The following is an 11,924-nucleotide window of genomic DNA, read 5'->3' on the forward strand; positions in this document are numbered from 1 at the left end:
CAAGGACTTGGTCGATTCGCGATCGACAGCGACTGATGTAGACCTTTCTGGTGTTTATGGTCTTTTGTGCGTTTTGGGCTTCAATTTCTGGTTGGCCCTTTGTAGTTTGTTTTTTGGGCCCGTGTTTTGCTTGTTTATGTGTGTTGTTTGGGCCTTGGGTTTGCTTATGTGTATGTTTTAGTTTGTAATAAAAGTGAAGAAGCATTTTTCCAAAAAAAAAAAAAAAAAAAAAAGGGAAGAAAATCGAACACAAATCAGGATATGGGACTCCAAATCGGAGATCTGGGGATGCAATGCGAATTTGGGAACCTTTGTGCTTTATTTTCAGCTTAAGATCAATATATTTAGTGCTCGTTTGGTACTGAGGTGCTTTTATAAAAAGTGGGTATAAGAAAAAGCTAAGCTCAAAAAGATGTTTGGTAAATAGTTAAAAACAACTTATTTTTACAGTTTTGGATGAAAAAAAACTAAAAACGTGAAGTAGCAAAAATAAGCTTTGAAAAAAAACTAAAAACGTGAAGCAGCATAAATGTTGGATTATATGTTGAATATTGGATTATGATTTCTTGTTAAACGTTGGATTATATGTTTAAGATAAAGTTTATAAATATTTTTCTTTTAAAAATAAAGTATATTTAGTAATTCACCCTTATTTGTTAACAAAATTAAATTAATGGCACATCTAGTATTATACCATTTTTTGTCATTTCACACAGTTAGATCTGTTTTATATAAAAGTTTACCAAAGACTATAATACTGTTTTTTTTTTTTTTTCCAAAAGCACTTTTACAAAAAAAGTTTACCAAACACTCTGCTGCTTTATTTCACTGCTGCTTATTCTCACAACACAGCAGAAGCAGTTTTTTTTTTCAAAGCACAGTAATACCAAACCAGCCTTTCGGTGTCAAATTCGTGGGTTCCTTCAAGAAGGAAGGAGACGATGATTTGACAAAATTACCATTTTCGTTTATGGCAATTGGACAGCCACATAATCAAAATTCCTTCCCCGTCAGCATTTTTTACGGAATGGACGAAAAATAAGCAAAGTGGAATGAATATTGAGTTTCAATTGCAAACTGGTAATATTTTTGTTTTAGGGGAATGGGGAGTAATTTTGAGTTTCATGGACATACAAAAAAAAAAAAGCCTAAAAAACATAAAGAAAAATAAGAGAGAGGACGACTGTCTATGAATCGCTGCATGTAAAATTGCGTTGTCTTTTTTGTCATTACGCTAATTTCCATTCCATTTCATTTTTCCCTCTAAATTATATCATAATTCCTATCAATATGGATTAATTTATTTATACAAGAGAAAATAAAAGTAATTTACGATAAGTGGTTAATAACCACGGTAGATTAAAAAAAAAAAAAAAAAAAATTTTTTAAAACACTTAATTTATGTCCACCTTCTTTGTGTAGTTTAAAATATAAATATCGACTTTCTCCTTTTTATAATTGTTTAAAACAGGAAAGCAATTATTTAGTTTTTCAAAAATTTTATTTTATATTTTTTTACCAGTGTATTTTTATTTTTAATTATAAAAAATTTAGAATACAAAATGAATTTGTTTTAATGCCAATAGCAAATCATTAACACAAAAAACCTAAAAATCCAAAAGCCAAAGCCAAAAGCCAAAACTCTTCAATAGATCTCTCTTCTTCCCTCTGTTTCTCTTGTTCAAAGAAGAAAGACAATTACCAAAAAAACAGCTCAGGGAATTCAGGAGCTCTCCTCTCTCCTCTCTCTCTCTCCCTCTCTCTCTTACTCTCTCTCTATCTGATCCTCCTCCTTCACCCCCCTTTCTCTGTACCAGATCCATTTCTTATTCTTTTTTCACCATTTTTTTGGGGACCCAATAATCGCTTCAATTGGATCAGGTAGGTTTCCTTCCATTTAGATCTGGTTCTCCTTAATTTTCTTGATTTTTCTCTGTTTCAGATCTAATTCGTTCCCTCTGTTCATATTTGCTTTGATTCAGCTCTGCTTATTTGTAAATTTGATTTCAAATTCGATTTTTTTCCCAATTAATAGTTTTTTTATGGGTCAAATTATTATTTGGGTTTTCAATATATATATGTTTGTTAATTTGCAACGTATAACGTTGATTCAAATTTGCCAACCATTTCTGTATTCGATGAAATTTGAGTTTCAATTTGATTGATCTGGGGTACATTCTGTTATTAGGTCCAGAAATTTTTGATGATCCTTGTCTTCTTTGAACTGAATTGATGCTTCGTGCAGGTCAAGGTTCCTAAGAGGCGATATTCGTTTAATTGGATCGCGGATTTGCTGCTGTTGTTTGTTACTATTGATTCGGAAATCGTGCTACGATGAAGAAAGTCTTTGATCAAACTGTTAGGGACTTGTAAGTCTTAAATCGTGTTCATCACTTTAAGTTGATTGCTACGTGTTTTTCTCAATTTTGTAGTGCTTTGATAATAATCTTCCTATGTACTTGTTAATATGTGATCTTTTTTGGTACATCATTACGAATTCTGAATTTTTTTTTTTACCATGTTGATAAAAAAAAAATACTTTTCCCGTATGTTTTGTAGCCAAAACGCTAAACTGCTGTTTTTTGTTGCGTTCTTGCAGAAAGAGAGAGGTGAACAAGAAAGTGCTGAAAGTTCCTGGAATAGAACAGAAGGTAGTTTTCTTTTTTGTTAGCTCTGCAAAAGTAGGTTGGTTAATCAACATAACTGCCTTAGGTGTAGTCCATTTCTCTCTCTCTCACGCTCACTCTCATCAACTCACACCACTCTCTCTCCTATTTAGGTTCTTGATGCTACTAGTAATGAGCCCTGGGGTCCTCATGGATCACTTCTTGCCGACATTGCACTGGCAACCCGAAACTAGTAAGTTTGACAGTTTCTTTTTATGGTTTCTTTGTATCAATTATTATCTTCAAAAGAAATTCATTCCCGACCAATTGTGCAGTCATGAATACCAGATGATCATGCCCATCATTTGGAAGCGGCTAAGTGATACTGGAAAGAACTGGAGGCATGTTTACAAGGTTTGTCATCTCTATGTACTTTGTTGTAGTTATTTGCAGCAGATACACATTGTTTAGGATTCTCTCTCTTTTGCTTTCTATCTATGTGTCTGTGTCTGTCTCTTAGTCTCGCTCCCTCTCTTGTCCCCTTCCATCTCCATGTAATGTATGGGTATCTCCTATTATCACCGTCACTGTATTTTTTTTTAATTTTATTTTTTTTAGCTTTCACATGCATCTTGTGCTATGGTGAGGTTTGTTTACTTCTGTGTTGACATGTTGTTCATATAATATTTGTGCTTAAAATCAGGCTTTAATTGTCTTGGAATACATGGTGGGTCATGGGTCAGACCGTGTCATCGATGATATCAAGGAGCATGCGTATCAAATATCGGTAACTACTGCCCTTTGTTTCCAAGATTCATATCATCATTCATTTTTCTGATAATCGCAAAGACATGAAATAGTTGTTTTGGAGTATTGGGAAGGGATGGAACCCTTGGCATGTCTTAATAATAACCCTTTTACCCACCACACGCCACTTGGGCAACCCCATTGGATTACCCATCGACTTGTTTATCGAGCTTACTGAACCAGTACTTTTTTCCTGAAACAGACATTATCCGATTTTCAATACATTGATTCCAGTGGAAGGGATCAGGGAAGTAATGTCAGAAAGAAGTCTCTGAGTCTTGTGGCTCTTGTCAATGACAAAGAAAGGATAATTGAGGTTAGACAGAAAGCAGCTGCTAACAGGGACAAGTAAGCATTCTCTCAGAAGGGGCTTTGTTTTGATATCTACCTTTTACATTTCTTGAATTCTTTTTTTCTTATTTTAATGTTAGTTTTTATATAAGCATCCCATGCCATTAGGATCAAAAAAAGTATCTTCACTCTAGTTTTTAAAATGTTAAATTTCCGAAGTCTTGAAGTTTCTTTATTGCTTTACAGTATTAACTGTTATTTGAGTAGTGGCAGTAACATTTCAAACAATGATTTTATAGTGTTTCACCACTTTGGATTCTAGAGCTAGGTGTAAGAGAGAAAAGTAGTATTTTTTGTAGATCTATATGTATAAGCAAAGTAAAAGGAGTAATGTTGTAAAACTATACTGGTTCATCCTTTACAGGAAGTTCTAATGAAAGGAGTTTCTGACTGATTTGTATATCCAACAGGTTTCGTAATACATCATCGACAGGTGGAATGTATAGGCCTGGTTCCCATTCAAGTCTAGGAGGATATGGTGACAAATATGACGATGATCGTTATGAAGGCCGCTATGGAGGCAGGGATGAAGATAGGAATGGCTATGGGAGGGAACGAGAATGGGGATATAGGGATGATGACCGGTACAGTCGTGATGGAGATCGTTATGGCAGAGAATATGATGAACGCAACGGGAGAGAAGGTTCCAGGGATGATGATTATCGAGGAAGAAGTCGAAGTGTTGATGATTACCCTCATGGCTCTAGAAGTAGAAGCTCTGATAGAGAGAGGGAGCGATCAATTGATGATGATGGTCAATATTCCTCTCGGTAATGATCTTTTTCTGTTGATAATTTTGAATCATTACTAGTATGTGATTAAGAACCATTTTGATTTTCTTGGTGGCATGTATTTTGTTTAGGTTATCTTGTACTCTATTTTGAGGAAGTCAACTTAGCTATTTTCTTGAACATTGAGAAGGCATATTTGTTATGTAACAATTATATTCTCTTGTTTTTATTTTATTTAATTGATTCATTTTTGTGATGGTTCCGCTTTAGAGAATATTACTGTTAAAATATATGTTTTCAGCATGAAATAAAGTACCAAAGATAACTTTTCCATATTAATGCGTCAAAAGTGGAAGTGCATATTTGTACATGCCAAAATTCTTTGGATGCTTTTTTTTTTTTTTTTTTTTTTTTTATTTATTTTATGTTTTATGTTTTATTTTTTTTTATTTTATTTTTTAAATATTTGTACAGTTGAGGCTGTAGTCTTGATCGTTTGCTTACTACCAGTGTTCTAAAAGTCCTGGCCAAGGCGCTAGGCGGCTGGCCACCGTCCCGATTAATGCCTAGGCGTTTAAAAAGTAATAAAGGGCGCCTAGCCTAGGCCCCTGTCTAGCCCGACTAGGCAAGTCTAGTTGGGTCTAGGGCTGGCAGTTTTGTGACTTTTTTAGCTTTAAATTTTTTTTAAGAAAATTGGTTAGGGTTGGAACTCTCTTTCAAATAGAAATTAGATAACTTGCATTTTGTATTTTATGTTTAAATAAGTTGTAAGGGGCTTGTTGGATACTTGGATGAAACACATTATATGCATGTTCCCCATGTTCTGAATATGTTCTAGTACTTTATAATTTGTATATCACTTTTATGTTGCAATTTATGTTTCCCAAACACCTAGGCCCCTAGGCACTACCCGTCACCCCGAATAGTGCCTAGCGCCTTTTAGAACATTGCTTATTACTTAACCTAAATGGGAAATTCATTGTTTATTATTTATGTATCCTCATTGCAGTGTTAGTGGTGCTAAAACTGATGACCAATCTCAGGATGGAAGGTAACTCATTAGTGGACATGTGCTTGAAATATATTCTTGGGTCTGTGGTTCCTATACATTGGACATGAACAATGATTAAATCCAAATATTAAAATTTTAAAGATCCTTAAGTTGAACAAGTTGATTGTTTTTTTATGGGTATATAGATCTGTATATGTATACACATGCCTCATACGAAGAAATATTAAAGACTTAGGTAATAAAAACAAAGTAATGATTAGTAATATATTGTAATTTCATCAGAGCATTCCAGAACATTGCCAATTCCCAATAACAATATTATTCATTTTTGGCAGGCTAAGTAGGAAATATTCTGAACAAAACATTGGGGCTCCTCCTAGTTATGAGGAGGTTGTAAGTGAATCTCAAAGTCCTGTTCACAATGAAAGGTATGAATTTGTCTGAAATAAAGAATTTGATTCACCCATTTTGTTTTCTTCCTATTTTATGCGTTAGCTCAATCAGTTAATATTTCTTGATTACAGGGGTGGTGAAACTGCAGCAGCTTCTGCTCCTAGAGCTTCTTCTTCACCTTCAAGCAATAATCCAAGCCAAGTGACCAGTGTTCGTGTTGCTTCTGCATCGCCTGCGAAGCAGGATGTGGAGCCTTCAGATGAATTTGATCCACGTGGTTCTGTTTCAGGCAATACATTTGGTTCGGTTTCAGGTTAGTAAGTCCTGTATGCATGTTTATGCTTTATCCCAGTACAAACTGCTGAAGAATGTGCTATAAATGTGTATTTAATGAATATAGCTCAAACATTCTTTATTGTGAGTTGTTTGTTGCACATGTCAGGACCGGTGTATTTGATTGGCCCCATTCAAGTGACATGGGACATCTGCTACTAAACCCTACTCTTTTATAGTTTCTTTTGCGTGAATTCTTTGGTACTTTCTTTTATGTTGATTGTTGACTAGGGGGAAGCAATCAGGTTAAGTTGTCTGATTCCAATTGCCTGACTGCTTTTCTTTTTGTTTTCTGATAAGAATGCATCTTTCATTAGTAAGCTATTAGTGAGGGTTTATTTGCATTTCTGAGGTTTTTGAAGTTGGGAGGATTTTTGTTATTACATAATTCATTGGAAGCGGGTGTGGTTATGCTTATTGAATCTTTTTCTCCTTGTTTAGTTACCTGTTCAGTGTTTCACACCACGATCAACCCCTTTAAAATGCTAAGTACCCTATTCTTGAAACCCTAATTCAACCTACTGTTGGAAACCCTACAATTCAAGTCAAAAGTTTTATTCTTGGTCACTGTTTCCTATACTCTGTTCACTTCCCTTGACCTTTCCCAGGTCATAAAATTCCCAAACAAAACACTAATTTTTTTTCATCCAAAGCCTTGTAAACCCTAAACTCTAATACTCCTTTTCATTTTAAATAATCCTCCTAAAAGCCCTTATTTCAGCCATGCGATGCTGTCCTAAGTCATTGTTTGCTCAGTGTCGATGAGTATCATTGGGCTAAAGCATGTGGTATGAATACACACTACTAATTTTCCTAACTCCTAAGTCACTGGAGATGGTTGATTCTCCGAACGGATTTGATGTGCTTGCATTTTAATCGGTTGTTGAAGATGGTCAAGCAAGTGAAATGTGAAAACATTGGCTGTACATGGCCCAAAGCTTGATATTGAACAGTGTTTTAAAAAACTAGCCTCGGGGCGTGCCTAGGCGCCCTTGGAAGTGGGGCTGCTGGGTTTTTGCCTCTGTTTTGTGGGGGTAGGCATAAGGCGTCGCCGAGGTGCGCCCAGGCATTCAGTTGGGCGTTTTTTCTTTCCAAATCCAGGTCTATTTCTGCTGTTCCTCTGTTTCTACCATTCCTCTGTGTGCCGTTCTAGTTTCAGAGAAGAAGGAGAGAAGGTTTCTCTCTCCAAATCCTAGTGGCAAAATCTAACTCTAACTCTTTTTTATTTTTTTTGTTTTTTATTAATTATTGCCCATTCAGATTCTGCCACCTACCATTTTGATTAGCCAAGATTTATTTCTCTTGAAATTTCCTATAACTACTCCACTCAGCCATTATTTCCTTCAAATTCCTTATAATAATTGCTCCACTCAATCTTTATTTCATTTTAAATTCCCTATAATAGCTCCACTTAGCCTTTATTTCCTTTTGAATTGCCTTTAATTGCGACATTCTGCCTTTATTTCCTTTGAAACTCGCTATAATTGTGGCCACTCAGCCTTATTTCTCTTGAAGTTCACTATAATTGCTTACAATAAAATAAATAATTACAACATTTTAAGACTATATGACATAATTTCCAAGTACAACTACACTTAGTAATGAAGCAGACGATATTATCTTTGGCTTATTTATAATTATATTTGTTTTACAAAGTATTATACTATATATAATTATATATGCAATATATATCAAGTTATCTTGGTAACCTTTTGCAAGCAGGTTGTTTTGATAAAAATGTTCTTTGACCTTTAACGGACTAGCTGTGAGATTTTAGTTACGTTTATGTTTGTGATTGAAATGCAGCACTATGAGAAACTCACATTGTCTTTCTTTTAACAGCTGCCCCAGCTGCTTCAGCTGCCCAAGCTGCCCCAGCTGTCCAAGCAGCCCCGGCTACATCAAACAATGTTGAGATGGACTTACTAGGTTCCCTTTCTGACTCATTCTCTTCAAATGCATTGGCCATTGTACCGACTACATCTTCTACTGCTACATTTGAAGCTGATCCCCTTGTAAACTCTAGTTCTGCAACCACATTTGCAGCAACTCCATCAGCGTCTAATGTTATGAATCAGGTAGGCATTTTTTGCTATTAAAATAATTTCTCCAGTGACATGCTGCTTCTTGGATTAAAAGTGTTCTCCTTCAATGCAGTCATTTGAAGATCCATTCGGTGACTCCCCTTTCAAAGCTCTACCTTCCAGTGAGGCAGTCCAACCTCAGCCACACACTTCCACGTCCACAGACTCTTTCACACCAACCATGAACCAGAGTGTAGATACAGCTTCCAACTTTCCCTTTGGGAATTCATTTTCTGCTGCAAGTTATTCTTTATCTGGTGTTTCCAGTGTTCAGACTCCAACAGACTCGCAATTTGTGTCTCAAGAGCTCTCTACTGAACACAACAACATGGATATTCTCGCTGATATTCTGCCACCTACTGGACCTTCACAGCAATCCTTTTCAGGTCCAACAGGTCAGCATCCACAGCCAAGTACTAATATGTATGGAAATTTTCATGCACAGCCAGGATCTGTAGTCCCTCATAATCAAACTGGATTTGCTGGACAACACAGTGGTGGGGGTTTTCCATCACAGGAAGGGCCTACAGCTCCCATCACTTTACATGGAGCTCCACAAACTCCAACAGGATCTACTGCACAGTTTAACAATGGAAATATCATCTCACAACAAGGTGGATTTTCAGCTCCCAACGGCGGAAACTTCTTTTCACAACAGGGAGGTTACATGCCTCCTCATGCTCATAATGGACCGGCTGCACAGCTTAGTGGGGGGAACTTCCATCCACAACAAGGTTCTGTCGGTTCAGTAGCTTCACAGGCCGCTCATCAAGCTCCATCTGGACGAGGTTCGCAACATAACAGTGATGTTCTGGGCAACGTTTTTTCACAAACAGGGCCAAACACCTCAATGGGTTCCCAGCAACCACTGTCATCTTCAACAGGGGCACTTGCTATAGTTGCTCAACCACCTAAAGACAGCAAGTTTGAAACTAAGTCAGCAGTTTGGGCTGATACGCTCAGCAGAGGCCTAGTTAATTTAAATATATCTGGAGGTGAGGGCTATGTCTCTTCTTCAACTTGTTTATTAACTATCTATGTTTTTTGTGTGTTTTACAACAGCTTTTGTTTTGTTTTTTCATTTGCAGCTAAAATTAACCCATTGAATGATATTGGAATTGATTTTGATTCCATTAATCGGAAGGAAAAGAGGATGGAGAAGCAGCCGTCAACTCCTGCAACATCTACTATTAACATGGGTAAAGCCATGGGATCTGGTTCTGGAATTGGCCGTGCAGGTGCAAGTGTTCTTAGGGCGCCACCAAACGCAATGGTGGGTTCAGGTATGGGCGTGGGGATGGGTCCTGGTCCGGGCATGGGTATGGGTATGGGCCTTGGTCCAGGTGGTGGTATGGGCATGGGGGGCTATGGTGGCACGAATCAACCCATGGGTATGGGGACGAACATGGGAGTGGGAATGAATATGGGCATGGGGATGCAAAGGCAAACCGGATTACCTCCTGGTTCAAACATGCCTAGTGGTTATAACCCCATGATGGGCGCAGGTGGTTATCCTCAGCAGCCATATGGCGGTTACCGATGAAATTGACAAAAGTAAGTTAATTCATGTTTGATTTGAGGTGGATAAGAATGGAATGCGAAGCCCGGTTTTTACTATTAAATTCTATCACAATTCACATCTAGACTAATATTTGGTATAGAAGGTTGTATTTTGAAACAAAAGTTGTGTAATTTTGTGGCCGGCCCCATGTGATGTAAATTTCCGTTCATCGTCCTTGTAACTATGCGTTTCGTATGGGTCACAAGAGAGTGTTGTCTATAGGTGCATTGCCTAGCTGGTTTCATCAGGGCTGTTGTCTTGTTTGTGTAGTAGTGGGGGATAACCATTATCAGGTTATCGTTTCTCTTCTTTTTATCAGATATATTCTTTTTGGCAGATGGTGTAACATTTATAGCGATGTTTGGCTACGGACACAAACCAATAAGCGTTGATTCTTTCTTCAACTTTCTCATGTTCTTTTTGTTCCTCTAGTTTTGTATATCGGTATGCGCAAAACAGAAGAGGTGTGATGGACAAATTTGGAACGAAAGAAACCAAGATATCTAAGTTTTGGAAGTTCGTCGCAAATGTTATTATCTTAGGCACAAATTCTTTAGCTAGTTTACCAATTTTGAAGCATCCATTGCTCGACATTAACTAAACCTTCGAAAATCTAACCAAGAAAATGGCATTTCAAATGACAGGAATAACTCTGAACACAAGTCATGTGCCTTGCACAACTTATTTTAGATGGAAAACTTTAACGGATTTAGGGTGAGATGTTAAATTGATGATCCATCACCGTCACCACCACCATCTCCATCACCAACACAACAACATACTCTACCAACTCACCATCACCACCACGACATCCACAATCTCTGACGCCAACATCTCCCATCACCATATCCTCCCTTGCGATCAGCCTTGCCCCCATGGCCACCTCCATTGTTTCACCATCACCACACCAACACCACCACCACCACCATCGCCTCACCATGTCCACCACCACTGCACCTCCGCAGCCACCACCGAGGTACTAAATTGGGGGCAATGGAAGTGTTGAAATATCTTAATCAAATGGATGGTTGTTTCTAGAATGCATGGGTTGCTTATAGAATTTTGTTAACCGTACAAGTTACAGTTACCTCTGCAAAAAGAAGTTTTTCAAAGTTAAAGTTGATCGGATCTTTAGATTTAATGGATTAATTATTTAATAAATTGAAAAAATAAATGGTTAAAATTAGATTATTTAAACTTAATTAGTATATTTAAGTCTAAAAATGCAAGATGTGCAATGTTTAAGTAATGTTTGTATATCTTTCTTCTTTTAATATTAAGATTTAATGAAATTTGATGTAGAAATAGACTTTTAATGTACTTAGCAAATTCTTTTTGGGTAAATCTCAATTTACAACCCTAAAGTTTCTTGATTTTTAACATTTCATACATCAAGTTTTTTTCATCCCATCTGGTATTTAAATGTTGAAATGTACCAAACTAGGATGAAAAAAAACTTCATGTATGAAACGTTGAAAATTAAGAAATTTTAAGGTAGTAAACTGAGTTTTACCCAAAAAAGAGTTTGTTAAATACACGAAAAGTCTATTTTAACATTATATATAAGATGGGGCAAGTGCAATGTTGTCTCCAACATAACCACCGAGTTTCGCCGGCCCAAGTCATCACAAGTTCCTTCATCAATGATTTATGGAATAAATGAGTTGTTTGTAAGATGAAATAATACTTAAGAAGTTAAATTAGGATTTGTGTTTCATGTTTGGGCCTGTGGGTTATGGAATAAATTTCAAGTTTTGATGTGCTATAAAACTGGGATGGAACAATTTCTGGTTCAAGTGTTTAATTTGCAGAAATTTGTGAAATTTTTTTCATAATGTGCATGCGGTGTGCATGGCTACATCTTAATATGAGAAGTAGGAATGTTCACTAGTTATGATGCATGTCTGTTGTGCCCTGGAATTTAGCGAGTATGACCACAACCTAGTTGGCCTTGGTGAAAAACAAAATTAAGAAGAATTTTAGAGGACGTTAAGGGTCATGCGTGTCCATAAAATAACGACAATGAGTATCATGTTTTCCATGTGC

General features: G+C 36.7%; 1 protein-coding gene across 2 annotated transcripts; it reads left to right on the forward strand.

Annotated features, from left to right (window-relative positions):
• Positions 1-1,597: 1,597 nt before the first annotated feature.
• Positions 1,598-10,282, forward strand: LOC125472149 (clathrin interactor EPSIN 2-like). Of its 2 annotated transcripts, XM_048573237.1 has the most exons (14): positions 1,598-1,881; positions 2,246-2,369; positions 2,600-2,651; positions 2,780-2,859; positions 2,942-3,020; positions 3,310-3,393; positions 3,616-3,761; positions 4,175-4,534; positions 5,505-5,546; positions 5,843-5,935; positions 6,032-6,213; positions 8,076-8,311; positions 8,391-9,312; positions 9,406-10,282. In XM_048573237.1, the coding sequence occupies exons 2-14, from the start codon at positions 2,335-2,337 to the stop codon at positions 9,858-9,860; spliced, it is 2,766 nt and encodes a 921-aa protein (XP_048429194.1). In that variant the 5' UTR covers positions 1,598-1,881; positions 2,246-2,334; the 3' UTR covers positions 9,861-10,282. The 2 variants fall into 2 exon arrangements, with proteins under 2 accessions (XP_048429194.1, XP_048429195.1); XM_048573238.1 differs by lacking the exon at positions 5,505-5,546.
• The last annotated feature ends 1,642 nt before the right edge of the window (positions 10,283-11,924 follow it).

Source organism: the organism of the source record quoted next, unplaced genomic scaffold (genome assembly GCF_019419815.1).
Source record: "Pyrus x bretschneideri cultivar Hongxiangsu unplaced genomic scaffold, Pyrus_bretschneideri_v1 Contig65, whole genome shotgun sequence".
Taxonomy (NCBI): domain Eukaryota; kingdom Viridiplantae; phylum Streptophyta; class Magnoliopsida; order Rosales; family Rosaceae; genus Pyrus; species Pyrus x bretschneideri.